This window comes from Sceloporus occidentalis, unplaced genomic scaffold (genome assembly GCF_023333645.1).
Source record: "Sceloporus occidentalis isolate IW3139 unplaced genomic scaffold, rSceOcc1.0.p SCAF_3, whole genome shotgun sequence".
Taxonomy (NCBI): Eukaryota; Metazoa; Chordata; class Lepidosauria; order Squamata; family Phrynosomatidae; genus Sceloporus; species Sceloporus occidentalis.
Window position 1 is genome coordinate 49,996,036 of NW_028316983.1, and position 21,309 is coordinate 50,017,344.

General features: G+C 40.3%; 1 protein-coding gene across 2 annotated transcripts in view; it reads left to right on the forward strand.

Moving 5' to 3' along the window:
* Positions 1–1,093: 1,093 nt before the first annotated feature.
* The window catches only part of LOC149315905 (suppressor of tumorigenicity 7 protein homolog), a 57,069-nt gene continuing 36,853 nt past the window's right edge, over positions 1,094–21,309 (forward strand). For both annotated transcript variants that reach the window (XM_089514404.1, XM_089514405.1), the window contains exons 1-10: positions 1,094–1,330; positions 3,697–3,779; positions 5,702–5,867; positions 6,969–7,023; positions 7,863–7,978; positions 12,463–12,541; positions 13,007–13,161; positions 14,602–14,699; positions 16,610–16,724; positions 18,120–18,192. In XM_089514404.1, coding sequence (XP_089370530.1) covers positions 1,129–1,330; positions 3,697–3,779; positions 5,702–5,867; positions 6,969–7,023; positions 7,863–7,978; positions 12,463–12,541; positions 13,007–13,161; positions 14,602–14,699; positions 16,610–16,724; positions 18,120–18,192 — 1,142 coding nt within the window. In that variant the 5' untranslated portion in view covers positions 1,094–1,128. The remainder of the gene's footprint in view (positions 1,331–3,696; positions 3,780–5,701; positions 5,868–6,968; positions 7,024–7,862; positions 7,979–12,462; positions 12,542–13,006; positions 13,162–14,601; positions 14,700–16,609; positions 16,725–18,119; positions 18,193–21,309) is intronic.

The following is a 21,309-nucleotide window of genomic DNA, read 5'->3' on the forward strand; positions in this document are numbered from 1 at the left end:
CCAGGAGCCAATGGTTATTCGTCTTCCAGGATCCTCGTCGAAGCTGGTACGGCGCCATGTTTGTTATGGGCAAACATTGCTCTTTAAGGCAAAGCAACGCCGCTGCAACTGAGTAGCGTATAGAATGCCTGATAGAGTGGCGCCGGTTTGAGTGCCATTTTGAGTAAGGGCACCGCAGGATGGAATGTCTCTCCAGCCGCGTCCATAAAAGACTTCCTCAGGGTTCCAATTATGTTGGATTCAGATTTACTAGGTTACTGCACTACACTCTTATAGAGCTGCTAGTCCACGTTAACTGCTCCGTTTGCCTCCTGTTGCATTCTGGGATTTGTAGTTTATGGAGAGGCATTAGGCCTCACTGAACCACAATCCCCAGAATGCAACAGGAGGCAGCCAGAGCAGTCAAAGTGGAATAGCAGCGCTATAAGAGTGTGGTGCGGTATTATGTGGATAGGCACAGTAATAACTTCAGCATATATTGTAACCCTTGCTAATGTATTATTATTATTATTATTATTATTACTTATATCCTGCCTTTCTCCCAATATAAGGACTCGAGGCAATACACTGCAAATTTAAAACAATACAGTGTAAAAACAATAGGAAAGCATTCAAATGTATAGATATAAATTAGGGGGGGAAACAATTTTAAAAATCAAAACAATTATGCATTAAAACCAGGCTCTTAGGCCTCCAGGGGGGTTTGGACTTCAACTCCCAGAACCCCCAACCAGCTTGGTCAACGGTCAGGAATTGTGGGAGTTGAAGTCCAAAACCCTGGGAGGAGGCCCAGAAGTTTGGATGTTCCCTCACAAAAGCCTATGAAGAAGTCGGGCAGCCACGCGCATGCGCCCTGGCGTTTTCAAAAGTGGCGCTGAGGGTGTCGCGGCCGCTCCTGGCTATGTTCCTTTCACAAACGGGAGGGAGGCGAGCGGCCATGCGCATGCGCCATAGCGGTCTCCAGAGTCGCTCCTGGCTATGTTCCTTCACAAAAGCCATGGAGGGGAAGAAAGAGAGCGAGCATGCGCATGCGCCCTGGCGTTCTCCGGCGTCGGGGGCGCGCCCGGCTAAGCCCCGCCCCTCAGAAGGCTGAGGCCTCGGAGTAGAGAAGAGAGAGAGGCGACAGAGATGGTGGAGAGCGTCGGTGGCTCCTCCATGGAAGGGGACGGCGCTCCTTCGCCCTCCCCGCCGCCGAGCCAGTGTCCTGGGCAATGGGAGCGGCTGAGGCTGGCGTCGGGGCCCTGGGCGCGGAGCCTGGGAGCGGTGGCGGCCCTGGGCCTCCTTTACTTTCTCCGCGGGCCGCTCCGGCTGCGGGACAACTTGGCGGCAGGTTGGTGGGTGAGGGAAGGGAGGGAGGAAGGGGAGGCTTTGAGGGGCTTCAGCCTCCTTCCTTCTGGGGAAGAGAGAGGGCCGGGGGGCGTCGCGCTTGGGGCTGCGCTGAGGCTGAGAGAGCGTGACTCGCCCCATCTCTCCCAGCGGAAAGCCACGAATAGCGAAAAGGCCGCCTTTTTACCCGCGAGGAGACGCTCTAGGAACAACCTCTCTGGTCTCCATCTGCCAGACTCTGAGCAGAGAGTGGCGCTGGAGGAGCCTTCTCTCTGGGAATAATCCCTGGCTCCTTCAGGGCGGCTTTTGGTTAAAGAGGACCATAGAGTTGCGCTGGAGGACCTGGATATTCCTAGAGAGAACATGTCAATAACATCCATGAATAATCCAATCCCGCAGAGACTTGTGAAGCGCCACTACAGTGTGATCTAAAGGGCCAGTGCCACGGCTGACACCATGACATTGACAGACTCTTCTCTCCTTGCCCTCCAGGCTTCGTCCTCCATTTCAGCCTTCTGTCCAGGAGGAATTCTTAACTGCCCTCCATTTTGAGCAGGGCTAAGAAGCATGAGTTTTTACTCCCATTAGCCTCTTGTAGCTTTTATTTTGTAGCGTCCTGCGCTTTTCCCCTCGAGCGTCCTACGCTTTGTGGCGCCTTGTCCTCCTTGTCTGGCCACCCTGTCCTTGCCCCGCTTTTATTTTTCAGCATTCTCACGATTGTGAGAATTCTGGGGTGTGTAGGAAAAGAGGAAGGCCACATCGTAGTGGAGACCAGGGTTCGAGTCCTGGCTCAGCCACTGAATGACTTTGGACGAGTCACACTCTCTCAGCCTCAGATGGGGCCATAACAACCTCTCCCTCTGAAGGAACTTGCCAAGGAAACCCCCATGAGAGGGTCGCCTTAGGGGCAGCAGCCACAGTGCAGAAATAATCCAGTTTGACACTGCTTCAACTGCTTTCCTCCTTGGAGAAACATCTTGCCAAGAAAGCCCCATGACAGGTTTACATACCTTAGTTATTATTGATATGTTTGGTGTATTTATACCCCACTCTTCAGCCACAAAGGCTCTCAGAGCAGCTTACTATTTTATTTAATCAGACAGCCTGCCCCAGGCTTACAATCTAAAAAGACAGGAGACAAAAGGAGAAGGGAATGGCGGTGGGGAAGGGGATCCGGTCCAGCATTCTTCTCTCCCTCTGAGGCCTGGACCAAGGCAGATGGACTGGAGGGAGGGCTCTTCTTACTATAGGCCAGCGGTTCTAGAAAGAAAACATGCAAATTCATAATTAATTCATTAATAATAATTCATAAAAATAATAATTCATATAAAATTCACCAAATACAAGTGCACCTCAGTTAATGAAGCAGATGTGTTCCTAGTCATTGCTGAAACACAAAATTGTTATCAGAAGCAGAAATAACATGGAAAGAATAGGGATAGTTTCCTATAGGATGAAAAAGAACAGAAGTTAAATGTGTTTCAGCAAACATTTTATCCAAAACTTACAATATGCACATGAGAAATGAAATCACAAGGGTCTCGTAAGGCTTGTATAACTAAGGGCTGTATAGACTGGCCATTAAGGCCAGCATGTGGGCGGAGTGGGGCATGCATCCGCACAACACATGCCCTGACTCTGCCGACATGACGCCACACGCCGCACCATGGTGCTACTCTGGCACTGCGTCCAGATGATGCAGTGCCAAAGGAGCACAGAAAAGCCCTAGTGCTGGTGGCTACGGCACCCTTGCCACAGTGCAAAAAGGAACCGCTTTTTGCAACTCCTTTTTGTGCCACAGAAAGGCCAGATTGGGGGTGCTGCGTGTGGTTGCCACAGCACTGCTTTGGTGCTAAAAGGGATGGTCTGTACAGCCTTTAAATGAAGACACTGAACCTTCATGCTAATTCTTTAAGTACTTACAGGTTGGTTGAGGCTTCTTTTGTTGGCTAAAGAAAAGCTTGTTTACAAAATAAGTGCCCACATTCAAATTACAAAAAGAGAGATTCCTCCTAAACATTAGAAAGAACTAGAAGTGTTTGACAGTGGAATAGATTGCCTCACTGTATGGTGTTTAAAGACCTCCATTTTGATAGTCTTTAAACGGAAGTTGGATGAGCATCTTTCAGGAGTGCTTTAGTTGTGTATTCCTGCAAGACAGGAGCTGGGAGACCCTTGTGGTCCCTTCTAGTTCTATGGTTCTATCTGTAGTCAGAACAAATTGTCTTTCAGACCTTTCAAGAAGGGCCACTAGCCAAAGAGGAGATTGACTATATGTTCTGTATGTGGAAAAGCAGGATAGTCTGAAGCCAACCTCAGAGAGGCAAATGTATTCATTGACAGGACTATCTTTTTTCTCCCCACTGGCAGTGACTGTTTTCTTGAGCACATTGACTCCAAAATTCTACGTTGCACTTACGGGGACTTCATCTCTGATATCTGGTCTGATATTTGTAAGTAATCTCTGTTTCGCCCCTTACTGGAACATGTGTTCCTACAGAGCATGAAATAAAGATTGTGAATTTGTCAGACTGCTTGTGTTAACGAATTTAAAAGAGGGAAGCAATTACTGTATAGAAGTCTTCAAGTATATGATGTTCATAAAACATGATGTTCACAAAATAAAAAAAGGCCATTTACTACTCAGCTGTCTGCCTATGTCTATTGGATTTTAGAAAAGAGATGTGAGAGTTTAATGCAGGTACTAAATTAGTGAATTAGACCAGAAGTTGTTTTTAGTATTTAAAACCTAACTGTTGTTGGCCCTTGCTGATGTTGTTGCTACTTGTTGATTTTCTTACACATCACTAAAACGGAATCTTTTTTCTTTTACTGATATTTTTGGGCATATAGCAAGCAAGAATTATAGGTTTTGTATTAGTAGAGCTGCATATTATTATTTAAAAATGTGAACTTTGCTTGTCTGAATGGTACTTTTCTGATAATACCAATTGGACTCTAGATGGTGCACTTTTACAGGAAAAGATATACTGTATTTTAAAAGTGTAGCAGCAGGCATCCAGCGGCATTCTGGAGAACATTGCTGAGGATGGAAAATCATTGTGGCACTTTGCTAGCTATGTGCTTATGAGCTGTCACTGTTGAGATGTAATGCTCTTTTATTGGTTACAGCCCTAAGCAAAGAGTTAACAGCAGTTGAAAAGATGATGGAAATGTAATCGTTCTCTTATAGACAGCTTTTCAGGCAAATGCTTCATGGTATCCCATCTATTATAAATGTATTGAGATGAGCATGTTGTTCTTGTATGGCCTCATCCTCTGATATTGGGGAGAAATCACTTCTGACATGCCTGTACAGCTTTATGCCCACTGACAACTTGCATGTGAACCAAGCCAGTTTAGTATTTTCATTTTTGCATGCTAACATGTAAATTACAGCCCGTTCTTCTACAGTTAAACCTTTTTCAAATAATTACATGTCATTTCCTACAATGTATATAACATTTCGTTCTAGAAAGAATAATTATTTTGTTAAAATATTACCCGTTTACCAGTATGAAGTGATGTAAAAAAAGAACCATGGTTGAGAGCATACACACGCACCCACCCACCCCAGTGGAAAATAGCCATCAATCTTGACCTAAATCCAGTTGTTAGTCTGAAATAAATAAGACTCATGGAACACTGGGATTTGTTAAGTTACAAAAATTCCATTGATTAAGTGAATCTACTGTAGTTGTGTTTAACAATCTGATGTAGCTCTTAGAATCCAATGCAGAAACTGATTGCTAGTTGTAACCTTCAATTGTTTGCTCTGATCTTTCAGTGATCAACCTGATAAATTTTCCCACTGTGTTTTAAGCACAGGTTTTGTGTATAGGTAAAATATAATACATACTATTTTCTGTCATATTATATATGTGCAAGCTTTCTGCCTGTTTGGTGGAATGAAACTTAAGTAACAGTGGGGCAGTACAGACCACACCTTTCAGGGTAGTTGTAAGCACCTGTTTTTGGTCCACAGCATTGCCGTAGCACCCAAACCGCCTAGCAACGCTGTGGATCAAAAAAGGAGCCGCCTAGAGCTGCTCCTTTTTGGGACGTAACGCAGCCCTTACAACATCTCTTCCTTTGCATGACGATTGGGCGCTATGATGCCCACATGTCAGGAATACGCCCCCATGTGGGCAGGTTGATGCTGTAATGGCGCTGCCCGCACTTGGTAGGGCTGAAGGCCATGTGGTTGGTGCGTGGTCCCGAGCCCTACTATCACCGTCGGGATGTCACGTCCTGGCAATCTGTACCAGGCCTATGACTACTTTAATTAACTCCAGTTTGTAAGAGACTTAAATGACTGATATTTGCATACACAGTATATTGTGTTCTATTTATTTTGTTCTATATTTTGTTACAGATATTTGAATGGTGGTACTTCAGGAAATATGGCACATCTTTCATAGAACAGGTATCTGTGAGCCATTTGCGACCACTTATTGGAGGCACAGAGAATACTAATTCCCCACAAACAACATTCTCTGCCACAAATGGAGAAAATGAGATGAACAGACAGAGTCTGTCAGGTGACTGCTTCCAGTGTCTCACTTAGTGCACATGTACTTCATGATAGCTGGCTTTAGCTATATCATTAATAAAATATTATAATTAGTCTTTTGGCATACCTACAATTATCCAAATAAGATAAATGGTGAAGTAAACTAATAAGTTTTCTGTGGGTTTTTCGCATCATCAGAGAAGATGCCAGCCACAGCTGTTGTCAAAATGTCAGGGGAAACCTCTGAACACGACCTCATAGCCCGAAAAACACACAAAAAACTATGGATGCCGGCCATGAAAGCCTTCGGCTTCACATTAAACTAATAAGCTTAAGGAACTATGGCAGCGGAAAGGCAGGGTCATCAGTTTAGTATCTTAGGTATATATCTACACTACACAGCTCTAGCAACTACTTTAACTGCCACAAATCCCGTGATTTCATAAAATGGAACCATGATAATTAAACTGGTATAAAACCATTGTAATTGTGTAGTGTGAGTATGCTCTCATTTTCAGATTATTGCAAATTCCAAACTATTATTTTTATTGTAACATAATAGATGATCTGCCTTTAATCAACAGGCTTTTGTTGTGAATCTCTGTTACTTCACACATTCTGTAAATGAACTCTGCTTTCTTGAAATCAGAAATGACTGGGAAAATTAGAAGACACGTGTTCATCGTGTATCATCTGTAGCTTCCCTTTCTCAGGCATTCATCATACTTTACCATTATATCCAGACAGGAAACGTATGGGCATCACTTGACCCACAAACCACCCTCAGATTCCCAGTTTAGGTTATGGTTTATGATTCTTCTTTGAAATTCAAATGTCAGACATAATTTTCAGATTTGTACATAATGGGAAGTTATGGTGAGGTCTAAACAGTGAATTGGGGGGAGAAAGGTTATCAAGTGAGAAATGTAACAGTGTGCCATTGTCAATTTTTGAATCTGAAAACCCTCGTTACTTTGAAGTAGCAAAATTATATTCCAGACTAGTTCAGACTGGTACCTGCATCAGTGTATAGAAACACACACACACACACACACACACACACATATATATAAAAATGCAGCAGCGTTAGTTTAATTTTAGATTAATTTCTGTTTGTTTGTTTTCACAGAGTGTAAAGTATGGAGAAATCCCCTCAATCTCTTTAGAGGAGCAGAATATAGCAGGTATCTTAGTTCTGAAATCTTTTATGTAGCAATTTTTTTTAAAAAGGAACCTGAATTCTAATCCTTTACAGGTTTATAGTCCTGTCTCTTCTTGTGAATGCCATATATGTGGCATGGTAAGCACTTGTTTGGGTAGATATGTATTTTCAGTTCTGTTTAAGCTTTATTTTTTCACTACCTTATGGACGTGCCCATTCTAATGGGTACAGTAAATGTATCATTCCTTAAATCAGGCAGACCCAGCAACATCAGGGACTGTCTGAAGGAAGAGGCCCCTCCCTCCTCAACTGTCATCTCGGCCTCAGAGGGAGCCATCAGGCAGACCCAGCAACATCAGGGACTGCCTGAAGGATGAGACTTCTCCCTCCTTTAACTGTCACATTGTATTTTGTATTGTATTGCAATTTTTTACTGTACACTGCTATGATCATTGCAGAATAGCGATCTATAAATAAAATGTATTATTATTATTATTATTATTATTATTAAATGCAAAGAAAGTGGTAGTCATTGTGAACATTGGTGAGAATCTGTACTATAATGTTCCAGACAAGTTTGAAATTTCCAAATGTTCATCCTAGGGCTATTAGTCCATCTAAGGGAAGACTCAATAGTACATTTTTCCTTCCTTCAAGAAGCAATTCTTGTGCTTTCCAGGCTACTCATATAAAGCCAATCACACATCTCAGTTTCCTCTCTAAAAAAATCTTTATGCTGCAGTCTTAGAGATGCCTTCCTAAAAGTGAGCCTCACTGAGGGCACTACAATTTGCTTCCTAGTAGGCATTTTTAGGCTTACACTGTTAATGAAACCTCTCTCCCCTCTCTCTCTCTCAAAAGGTATACATGGGTGACTGGAAAAGAGCCACTTACATATTATGACATGAACTTATCTGCCCAAGATCACCAGACTTTTTTCACATGTGAAACAGACTCAGTTCGGCCTTCAGATGCAGGTATCAGTGGCTTTTTCTTTGTGAAATAAAAAAGTTAATGGTGATGTATTTCCTTCTTTGTTGTTCAAAATGTCCATTCTAAACCAAGCCTGAGCAACAGTTGTATTTTTTGTTATCCCAGTTTAAAATGAATTGGTGCTTGCATTCAAGTGGTGTGTATGGCTAGAACCATAAATGGAGTTGGACCATAACTCTTATTTTTGTTCAGTATACAAGGAGGAGGATGTTAGCTTCAACAATTCTGATTTCCCTTTAGTCCCTCCCTTTCTGTTTCCCAGCTATTGTCTTCTTCATGTATTTTAAAAGAAAAAGTAAACAGCATTCTTTCTTATATATTCCTCTATACATGATTTTCAAACAAGTCCACATCTCACTCTATTATATCCAGGAATTTCCAGTTTAATTCAGAGTCTATGTATTGTTTTCCATATCGAATCATCCTGCAATATTTTCATTTTCTTTTTAATGAGGGTATTTATCTTTTTCTCCTCCTTTTTGCTATACAGTTCTTCAAAAAAACCCACACATCTATAACAAGTTCTCTCAGTCACTGTTGCCTGTTTGTCAATCTCTTATGCATCTTATGAAGCTAACATCCTTTTTTAAAAAGTAAAAAAAAGTATACAAGAAGAAGGAAGGTGGCATTTACTTCCAATCATTCTTCATCCGCAATACGTGGAAGATATCTTACATGTGCATGGAAAACTGAAGCAAGATCTGCCTTTTCACCTGGGGTTACAATTGACGATACATTCTAAGCTGATAGAATGAAGATGCCACGTATGGCTGCTGCAGGTACTCTTGTCCACAGAGACAAGAAGAATCATAGAATTGGAAGAGACCACAGGGGCCATCCAGTCCAACCCCCTGCCATGCAGGAACTCTCAATCAAAACATCCCCGACAGATGGCCATCCAGCCTCTGCTTAAAGACCTCCAAAGAAGGACACTGCACTCCAAGGGAGTGTGTTCCACTGTCGAACAGCCTGACTATCAGGAAGTTCCTCCTAATGTTGAGGTGGAATCTCTTTTCCTGTAGCTTGCATCCATTGTTTCGGGTCCTGTTCTCTGGAGTAGCAGAAAAAAGCTTCTTTCCTCCTCAATATGACATCCCTTCAAATATTTAAACAGGGCTATTATATCACCTCTTAATCTTCTCTTCTCCAGGCTAAGACCTCCCAAGTTATGTACATGGTCCTTCAGGAAAAATGCAGCCATGTCTAGGATTGGTTGCAAACCTTCATCCAGAGTAGTAGGTTCCCCTTACTGTGGTACCTCCATTTTATCTGCTTTATATTTCATGTTGTTTGCTTTAAAACATCCCCAAAATAATTACATTTGCTATAGTATTTTTTATATTCTAGTCCATTTGTAAAAATGTTTTTGAGGTCTTGGGATGGACAATCCTATGCAAGAAGACCAGGCTGTAAATAATTATTTTCAGAATGTTGTGTGTCCATATTAATGAGTTGATTCTGTATCTTTCAACCTGTGGGAAGCTTGATGTGTCCATCCTACTTTTGTCTACATGTTAGGGAAAAAGATAGTCTTGTGTCACCTGAAAAATGAAAATATCTACTGTGGTGTAAACTGACTGGTCAGAGTCACTTAATCAGATGCATTAAGCAGATCCAAAGCCATAGAAGTATATGCCATGAAATCTTTTGGTCTTATGGCAACTTAGAAAACCTTGGATATTCCTCTGGAATGTTATAGAGTATTGCCCATAACATAGGTTGGGTGGGGAATGTGTAGAGCCTGCAGGGCCTCATTTAGTGGACCCTCAAGTCTCCAAAGCCCCCAGTTGCCCCAGGGTCTTTATGATTTTTTTAATGCCAAAAATGGCTCAAAACTGCCATCAATCATGACTGTTTTGTTCCTCTGAAAGCTGCCCAGTGCTCTGCCCCCCAACCCCAAGCCAGACCAAAGCAAAATCAGAAGCAGTATTAGGTCACTTCTGATTGTGTCAGAAGTGTCTGTATAGTTTTGGTAAAGGATGTAGAGATAAAAAATGACCCTCACACATTCTGCAGTGGCCCGTCCATGATATAAGTGAGGCATTGTTACTTTTTAATCTCTCTGGCAGATCAAACTCTAGCACTGATCTTTCAGAAACATTAAGTCTTGGAAGCTTGTTTGTGTGTTTTAAAAAGTTTATTTAAACCTTTAAAAAATCTTGAGACTTTACAGGTTGAGATCACCCTGAATCATTTTGATGTTTGCATATTGTCTGCTCCTGTTTTTAAAGTGATGTTTTAGTTTGATATATACCTGGCTTTTGTCAGATGGTATGTTAATGCTTACTGATGTATACTTGGCTTTTGTCAGATGGTAATGTCTGCTGATTTGTCTAAATCACCAAGAGCTAGCTGTATCCAGGCTGATCTGAAGATATGTTGTATGATATGAGCTGTATGTTGTATGAATATAGTATACCTAAGCCAAAACTAACATTATCTTTCCAGAAAAAATGTTCCAACATTTTCCACATTATTCTTGCTGGACAGCTGCAAATTTTGTTCCAAAAGAAACATACAGATTCTCTACTTTCCTTACGAAGATTGAGGAAGATCAAATATACAGGCTTAAATTTTAATAATAGAATCATAGATTTGGAAGAGACCACAAGGGCCATGCAGTCCAACCCCCTGTCATGCAGGAAATCACAGTCAAAGCAGCCCCGACAGATGGTCATCCAGTCTCTGCTTAAAGACCTCCAAAGAAGGAGACTCCATCACACACTGAGGAAGAGTGTTCCACTGCTGACCAGCTCTCACTGTCAGGAAGTTCCTCCTAATGTTAAGGTGGAATCTCTTTTCCTGTTAGCTTGCATCCATTCTTCCATGTTCTGGAGTAGCAGAAAACATCCTCATTGTGACACCCCTTCAAATACTTAAACAGGGCTATCATATCACCTCTTAACCATCTCTTTTCCAGCCTAAACATAGCTAGCTCCCCAAGTCTTTCCTCATAAGGCATGGTTTCCAGACCCTTCACCATTTTGATGGCCCTCCTTTCGACACTCCAATTTGTCAACATCCTTTTTGAATCATGGTGCTCAGGACTGGATATAGTATTCCAGGTGAGGCCTGAGCAAGGCAGAATAGAGTGACACTATTACTTCCCTTGGTCTAGACACTATACTTTGATGCAGCCTAAAATAGCATTGGCCTTTTTAGCTGCCACATCGCATTGTTGACTCATGTTCAACCTGTGGTCTACTAGGACTCCTAGGTCCCTTTCACACATAAGCTCCTTAAGACAGGTGCCCCCCATCCTATATCTGTGCATTTCATTTTTTCTACCTAAGTGCAGTACTTTACATTTCTATGGGTTGAAATGCATTTTATTATCTTTGGCCCAGCTTTCTAATCTATAAAGGTCATTTTGATTTTTGATCCTGTCCTCTGGGATATTAGCTAATCCTAATTTGATGTCATCTGCAAATTTGATAAATATACCCCCAATAGCACTGGGCTTAGTGACACCTCACTGGTCACTTATCTCCAGGATGAAGAGGAGCTATTGCTGAGCGCCATTTGGGTTCGGTCAGTCAGCCAATTACAAATCCACCTAACAATTGCATTGTCTAGCCCACATTTTACTAGATTATTTGCAGGAATATCATGGGGGACTCAAAAGCCTTACTGAAATCTAGATATACTATATCTACAGCCTTCCCCTTGTCTACCAAGCTGGTAATTTTATCAAAAAAGCAGATTAGTCTGACATGACTTATTTCTCAGAAACCCATATTGGCTTTTTGTGATTATGGAATTGCTTTCTAAATGTTCACAGACTCTCTGTTTAATGATCTGCTCTAGAATCTTTCCTGGTATTGATATCTGGATGATAATTGTTGTGATCCTCTTTTTCCCCCTCTTTGAAGATGGAATCAAATAACCTCTGAATATGTGTCATTGAATTCAGAAAGATTTTGAGTAGATAAATGCAGGATTTCCCTGTCAGTTCATAAGTGCTTCATAGCCTTTTAAGAATTAGTGTTTGTGTTTCTAAAAAATAGAATTAAGCTGGGTTTGTGACAGTAATATTAACTTACCTTACTTCTTTGGTAAGCGAGTAACTGTTGTGAGAACCTGACTGAGGGGAAGGAAGGAAAGGTCTGTCAATATTACTTTGGACAAGAGTTGCCACTTAACCATTGTTGTTCCACCCAAAATTCATCAGTGGCCCAATCCACTCTGAAGCTCACTAGAGAAAAAAGAGTGATGCTAACCTTTATGGCACTAAATATAGCCCTTGTTTTTTCCTGTTATCTACTCCTGATATCTCTCTTAAAAGAGTGGATGTAATAGAAAAATAAAATATTATATGAACTGGTGTTAAATTTGGTCTTATCTTGGTAAGAAGCAAGTAATGGTACTTTCTTTGAACTGATAATTTATTCTTCCTGAATGTATGTGTATTGCACGAATATTGTTTGTGACTTGCCATTTAAAAACATTCTTCTGTTCTTTTCAACAGTAATGCAGAAGGCATGGCGGGAGAGAAACCCTCAAGCCCGAATCAAAGCAGCATATCAAGCTTTGGAATTAAATAATGAGTAAGTCTGCTAGAGATACCACAAGTAGGCATCCACTTCCATTTCCCATTGCACAACCATTTGTGACTTGCATTTGTTGTATTACTGCATGTGCAATTATTAGATCCAGTGCAATTACTGTCAACTCCCCCCCCCCCCCCCCCCCCCGTGGGCATCATGTTGAATTTGGGCCCTACAGTCTACTATACAATCAACAAGATTTGTTGATCTTTTTCTGGGTGATTCACTTGAAATTGCACGAAGGACTGAAGAAAGCCCTATATGGTCTGCTATGACCTAATAGTCTGCTAAATATGATAGTTTTTGTATCTTATTTGATGAAAGTTTATTTAAGTGCAGCTACTGTACTATATTAAAATTTTTAATCATTCGTGTCATTTAGGTCTCTATACAAAATAAGTTGGCTGGCTTCAATCTGAAAGCCGTGTTTTTCTCTTTTAATTCCCTACCCCTTCTCTTTTTCAGGTGTGCCATGGCATATGTTCTGTTGGCTGAGGAGGAAGCAATAACTATCATAGATGCTGAAAAATATTTTAAGCAGGCTCTACGAGCAGGAGAAACAATTTATAGAAAGTCTCAGCATTGCAGTTTTCAAAGTCCTCAGCATGAAGCACAGTTTAGTAAGCATTCTTTCACATAGTGTTCATGAGGCTAAATACATTTGGAGTTGGACTTATTTAATTTTTTATCAGAACTACTAGCAAACTTGAAACATAACCCCTGCACCTTTCTGCTCATATAGTTAAAAGTACAGTTAATTGTATTATATGTTTTGCACATTAGGACAAAGTGCTGAATGCTTTGTTGTGTAGTCCTGTACATATTTGCTCAGAAGTAAATGAAATTGGGTTCAGTGGATTTTATACCCAGATAAATATGAATAGAGTTTTAGTCTTAGTCATGTTCTAAAATATTGTGGGTTCTATCTTAGCATTATTATCCTTTCATGAAAAACAAGTTGGATTCATAGGAGAAATCTTTCTTGTCATAGGTCAGCAATTTGGGATAAAGCCATATATTAATTCCAAAAGGCACTTGTGTCAACTAATGCACACCACTAATATGACAACTTGATGAGTGTATTGAGAGATACTGTATGATAGTACTTCAAAACACTTCTAAATAATGGCTTGATAAATACTCACTTTTGGTGGGTTTCCTACACCATCAACCAATAGTCTAGTGGCTTAAAAGTTTTGTTTTCTAGTATCTTCTTAATAATTCCTTTTAAGCTATTCTCCAACTCATGATCAATGATTCAATATCATGATGTCCTTTTTTGCCCTCTGCACCCTCCCCTGCTTTCTCTTTTATGCCATGGGATGTGGTGTCTTAGTTCTGAGGCCACAAACAAGTTCTCAATCTTCAGTTTATGATTATAATGGAGAAACAAATATGTGCTGAGGCTGTGGATTTATGACTGAATGAGAGGGTGTTAGTGGGTATCTTGATTCATATCCTTGAGAAACCATGGATTTTATGTGATTCATACTAGGTCAGTCAAATGGAAACACTTTCACTACCAGACACTTGTGTTCTATAAAACCAGCTCCATCTTTAGTGATAGTTTACAGCCAGGATAGGGAGTCAACAGAAGATAATGTGCTGTTACTCCCATGTTGGTCTGGCTGGGATTGGCTGATGAAAGTGATAGGACAACAACATATGGATGGTTACAAGATCCTCACCACTCTAGAAGATTTGTTGTAATTGATTGTAAATTGTCCCTAATGCAAGGACATCGTGAAGAGTTTTCTCTAGTTTAATGATATTCCCAAAGACAGACTGGCACAGCCTAATATTGTACACCTGTTATAGAAGAGTTGGAACACTTTCTTAATTTCTTTTTTCAAGGTCACATCAGTAGATGATAAATCTACAGATTAGGCTTTTGCGAGAAGATAAAAAGCTTTCACTGACAACAGTTTTATGGATATGCTTTTATCATTTAAGTATTAGTCGCTTTACTGAAACAGGAAAAGTGAGGTACACAAATGAATGAGTTAGAAGAAGTGTGACACTTTAGATATCACTATATGTTTGATGTAACTTTTTTTCAGGAAGAGATACCAATGTACTGGTTTATGTGAAAAGGAGACTAGCTATGTGTGCAAGAAAACTTGGAAGAATTAAAGAAGCAGTGAAAATGATGAGAGATGTAAGTATTTTAGAAATAAAAATATCTGGGTAATAGGTTCATTTAAACAGTCTAATCTCCATAGCCAGTAACTAATCAGACAGATTGCAGTTTATCTTGGTAAACTCTGTATTCTTACTCATCTCTTTGGGCCAAATATTAGAAAAAATAACAACTTTTTTATATTTTTCATTTTTAAGGCTTTTATTAATTAATCACTTAATTGTTATTTCAAATATATATACCTTAATATTTTACTCATATTAATGCATATTATTGTACATGAAAGACTTTTACTTTTAATATAATCTTAGATAATCTGTATATATTTTACAATAAGTAGCATTTTTTACAGAATGTAAAGCTTCTCCTAGAGTAATAATAATAATACTAATAATAATATATTTGTATCCCGCCTCTCCCTGTATTGGATCGAGGCAGGTAACAACAAACAAAAACAATAAAATCAAACATGATTATCAATCTCCCTCCCATCCTAAGATACCATTAAAAACAATTCCCAGTAAAATGGTTAATAAAATAAAACGAGATCAAAGTCTGGTGGGTATGGCTAAACAAATGGAGTAGAAATGCTTTGTGGCTGCATGTTTACCAAGTTTAAAAATTTCTTGTTACATTAACCAGGGCCACATTTTTAGGTGCTCTATATTGATCTGACTGGCTTGCCATCATGGTATTTTTCTTAATCTAATAGTTGGTTACATAGGCACAACAATAAAATCTATGTCTTAAATGAACATCAGATTCAGCACTTCATTTACTAATATGTTCACTTTATTTAATCTCTTGAGAACTAATAACTGAAATTGAATGTTGTCCATTTTGTTTTATAATATGCCGACATTTGGGATTTGTAGCCATCTGGATGTGTTCTTAATCTGTTATGATTTTCTGTGGCCCGTTACAGATGGGCATTAAGTACGCGCTCTGCGCGTACTAGGGTTAGGAAGGGGCGTCACTTCCTGACGCCCCTAAACCTAATACGTGCAGAGTGCGTAGAAAATGGCAGCGCCCTAAACACGGGCGCCACCATGACTATGTCACGACTGCGCCGCCTCCAAAAGGGGCGGCGTGGAAGTGACATAGTGGGGTCACGCGAGGGCACCTGGAGCGCCCTTTCCGCGGCCCCGGAAGGAGCTCCGTTTTGGAGCTCCTTCCACCTTTGCGTCACTGGGTGCAGCCTTTACATGGCTGCGCCAGCGACGCAAAGCAGAAAGGGGCCAAGTGGCCCCTTTCTCCTCCTCCCCGCTGTCGCCGGGTGTCCTTGGGGCTTGAAGCCCCAAGGACACCCCTTTCCAGGCTGTGGGGAAGCGGCCTTTTGCCGCTTCCCCGTAGCCTGGAAAAGAGCGGATCGGGGCCTCAGAGGCTGCCTTTGTGGCAGCTGAGGCCCCGATTCGGCGGGGAAAGGGCCAGTTACAGGCCGCCCCAAACGGGTGGTCTGTAATGCGCCTATGTGAAGTAGTGGGATGTATACTTAAACTTAAATAACATGATGCATATGTCAGATGTGGGACTTTTCCCATTCACATCCCTGTGAGCAAGATGCAGCTTTGCTTTAGCTATTTCCTCAGATGATCAAATAGCATCATCCATCAAAGCAAACAACATAAAGTTGCATCATTCATTTTATGCTGTTGATGGAATTAGATTATTCCCACGAATGACAAAGAATATCAGAAGAATGGGTTTTAACTTTCCCTGAGTTTAAATTATTGAATACCTCAATTTATTATAAAATCACCAGCTTGTTGGAGAATGGCTTGACCTCTCACCTTGCTGTTTTGCATGTGTATGTATGTGCCTTTGTTGCCTGTTTATTTATATTGACCCTATGAATTTCATAGGGTTTTCTAAGGTAAGGAATACACAGAGGTGATAATTTGTTTTCCTCCTTCACACCTTTCTAACAGTTAATGAAAGAATTTCCTCTCCTAAGTGTATTGAATATCCATGAAAACCTTCTAGAAGCACTTCTGGAACTACAAGCTTATGCTGATGTCCAGGCAGTTCTTGCAAAGTATGATGGTAAATATAAATATAAATATAAATGTCATTGTCATTGAGATGGAAGTTGCTTAATACATGTTGTTATCATTGAGATGCTAGTTGTGTGTGTATGCTCTAACAAGACAGTTTAATAAGTAGATTCTTGTGATCGCAGGCTGCCCACAGTACTGTATTATTAGCAGTAATTGTTATCCTGGACTGAAAAGACTATGCCTATAATTCCACATGGATATTTTCTTAGTCCCTGTCATTTTTATGTTATGTTAGACTTCCCCTTGTTAGGCTACTGTGCTCCAAGTTGGCAGCTGATATAAATTAGATGAAGCTGCTTAATTCTCTGCAATATTTTGTTCACAAATATTGCTGCCAGTTGTTTCTCTGACCTAAGGAAACCTAAACCTAGAATGTCTACACCACTGGAACCATTTTTAAAAGGCATTTACACATATATAAGTGAACTGGATAGAGAGATATCTTTTCTGTAGTCATAATTGTCAGGAAAAAGCAACATGGGATATATAGTCACAAGAAATATAATATGTATGAATGTATTTGAAAGTAACATGACACAGCAAAAGCTATTGAAATGGCACATAGGTGTTGCATATAATGTAATTAGAAGTTCCTAAAAGCCAAGGACACATGTAGCAAGGACAAAGTGAAAAGGTGCAAATTGATATCACCTGAAAGTCATTGAGTGGACAGCAATGTATGATGCAATGTGAGGTAAAGATTGAGCCAAGTTTGATATGTCAATCATAATGTATGTACACGCCCAGGAGGTGGCAACTGTGTAGTGAATGGAGAGACAAATGCCTATATAAGCAATAATGTATGGCAATACTTTTTGTGGGTATTGAAGGAGTATAGTAGTGTGGGTATTGAGGAGTATAGTAGTGTGAGTTTTGTGAGTAGTGAATTGTTTTGTGCATAGTGTATATATTAGAATAAAAAGTAGATCTTTTATAGAAGACTACTGTGTTGACTGGTGTCTTGAGAGCTGAACAAGAACCAGCGGACTCCAGAGAAGATTGGAAAACATCTTCAGCCAATTCTCAGAGCTACTGGTCAAACTGGTTGTTCTTCCGCTGACCAGGGGGGTGAGAGTGAAAGCCAGGAGAAGAGCTGCAACTCCCATCATCCCTAACAATAATTACCCTTTGGTTTTTAAGTTGAAATATAGCTTCTGGCCTGCTCTTGTAAAGGCCCTTTTCCTTAAGTGGATCACTTAAACATAAACAAGTGATAGTTTTGGATTGTGTTTGTTTTATGCTCAGCATGTTCACTTGTTTATAACAAACATTTTATTCACAATATATATACTGTATTGATAATCCCCAGTGTTAAACTGTTCAGAGGAAGTGATTTTGAAATGTTTCTTGATTTAGGATCTACCACTTTATTGTTCTATAGATATCAGCCTTCCAAAGTCAGCAGCAATATGTTATACAGCAGCACTCTTAAAGGCCAGAGCAGTTTCTGATAGGTAAGTTTACTGTTTATACACTGACTATTATGATATCAACTTAAACTGTATTTTCTGGCTATAAGACTACTTTTTAACCCAGGAAAATCTTCTCAAAAGTCGGGTGTTGTCTTATATGCCAAGTGTCGTCTTATAGGGCAAGTGCTGAAATTTCCGAGCCGGACTGGAGAATCTGAGGTCGCCGCATATGGTGGGGGGAGCTCAAAAGCGGCCATGGCCGCATCCCTGCCGTATGCGGCGACCGTATAAAAGCAGCAAGGGTGGCGCTGTACAAGTATGGTAGAAGAAAATTCACTCACAAGGATTCGTGGAAAGAAGTGACTTAACGCTGTCCCATTGATGAGGTGAGGGGGCGCCTCACTGGGAAGGCGTAAGTGAAGGGCGGAGCAAGCTGCAGGTGTCCGGGACGCCTGGGGTATGGAAAAAAGAGCGGTGTTTGCGCTACCACTCTGATAGTCTTGGAAACAAGGAGGGCTGGGCAGGCAGGGAGAGCTGACCAATCCAAACAGGCTTTGTATACAACAAGTTTTCCTTCTAAGTACCTGCATGTCATAAGCATTTGAATTAAAATTACCATATTGAAATCAAATCTAATGTTTTTTAAGTTTTTATTTGATTTGCATTGGAAGAAGGGTAGTCTTATATGCCCAGTCGTCTTATATGCCGGAAAATATGGTATTTCTTCGGGTTAAAAGCCTATCCTAATACAATTCTTAATAGAAGCTGACTACTGTAGATTTCAGCAAAGACCCAACCATTGCACTGACCAATGCATACTCAACACACCCAAGATACTGTTCCTTAGTCCCATTTTAGGAATATGCTCTTTTCATTCAACTCTGTTGAATGAAGAAATTAGTTTTTCAGCATGAACTATTTTGTACATTTATTGTTCTGTCATTGTTACTACTATCATTTTGAATATGTCAGTAAGCCTTCCTTAAGAAGTGTACTCATTGCAGCCACAAAATAGCACAGTCAGTTGAGTGTGCCTATTTACTTGTTTGCCTAGGTGGGATCCACAATATGTACACTTACCTGTCTTTAAAGGTTTTATGAGACAAGGTTTCATAGTTGAGCTTTGAGGCTTTGAATTTGTGGTCATTTCTGCAGTTTCAGATGAAGTGGTAAAATTCAATCTTTGCACAATTTCTGCTTCTGCATATAACACCCCATCTTTATTTGAGGAACTGGAACCTTGATCACATATAATGGTAGGAAAGTCCACTTCAGTACCTTCCCTTTCAGCCACCACACCTTCCTCATCCATGATATTAATTAAATTAAGCTCCTTGGTACCGATTGCATTGATACCGTTGGCTTCAGTATAGAGGACTTCTTCAGAACAGGTACATTGATCCAACACTGGACAGGAGATTACCAGTCTCTTTATCCTCACCTACTCTTCACTGGTTGTCTTCTCTTCACAAAGAAATGAATAAGTGATCAGGTCAGATCCATCACCAACACTCAAAGTTTCAGGGGTCCTGTAAAGAAAATAAAAGACAAAATTAAGGATAAGTCATCAAAACTTTGCATGATCTTCTGTTAGAAGGAGAAGTACCAGATCTTTTCAGTGTAGTCTTGACTGATCAGTAGGTGAGAAATCAGGACCCGCCTGAAATGAATGGGTCATGACATGTTTGCTATCAATTTTGATTTGTACTTAAGCAAACTGGTGCATGTAATCAATTTTAACACAGGATTATCATCATAGAGAACATTCCTCAAGAGTTCAGTCTCTTATGTGAATATGGATAGTGTTGGGAACCCACAGGGAGTGACATACCTCTAAGCTTGTATTCCTACTGTTCATCCTACAGATGCTATCCATTGTGTTGATCATATCATCTTTCTCCTCAACACTGGGAATGGTCTATGTTCCATTAATCCCCTTGTGATGGTGGCATTTTTTATAGGCATCGATTCTACTCTTGCTGAATATGGATATATTGGGAACCCACATGGAGAAACACTCCTGTATTCCTACTCTCCATCCAAAAATACTGTCCAGTGTGTTGATCATACGAGTATCACCTGTCTCCTTAGCGCTGAGACTGTTCCATTATGCCACTTGGGATTGTGGCAGTTAGGCCATGATACTACTCTTACTGTGGAAGATTGCAAAAAAGAGGACACAAACCTCTGATTTTTCTCTCTTTTTCTTTGCTCCCTCTCTTCCCCACCAACTTTCCCAAGGCTCATGGCTTACAAAAATGGAATACAAACCTCTTATTCCTCTCCCTTTATTTCTCTCTTCCCTCCCTTACCCCCTAGCTTTTCCAATGCTCATGATATCGGCATTGGAGCAGTATTGCCATATTGACCCATATATAAATCAACCCAGGAATTTGGAGCCCATTTTTGGGCTTAAATTTTTCCACTACTACTACTACTAATAATAATAATAATAAAAAATTTTATTTATATACTGCTTTTCCAAAAGATCAAAGCGGTTTACACAGAATTAAAACCAGTTACAAACACATCATAAAAATAGATAAAAACCAGTAACACAATATACACTATACAAATCTAAAACAGTCATTCAATAGGGTGAGGCAGAGAGTCGATGGGATCAAAATACACAGCTTTGTTTTCCAGAGGGGAAGGCTTGACAGAAGAGGAAGGTTTTAAGCCTCTTTTTAAATGTTTCCAGGGGGGTGATAAGGCGGAGCTCCTCGGGAAGACTGTTCCAGATTTGTGGGGCCACTACTGAGAAGGCCATCTGGGATGTAGTAACATATATTTATTATTATTATTATTATTATTATTATTATTATTATTATTATTATTAACCTTTATTTATAAAGTGCTGTAAATTTACACATTTAGAAGGTGGGATTTCCAGCAAGTTCTTCCCGGTTGTTCTGAGTGTGCGGGGTGGATTATATGGGGAGATGCGGTCCTTCAAGTATATTATAGACAAATATATACAGCAGCTCCTTTTTAGAAAGTAATGTTCTGGGTTTCTTCTTTTCTTTCTTTCTGGTAGGTTTCTCTTTTTATGGTGTTTCTAGCTATTCAGACCTTCTTGTTCAAGCAAGGGACAGGTTTTGCCACCTATGCTTTCACACTGTTTATCTAACAATTTGGGGACTGTACTTCCCTGCCAAT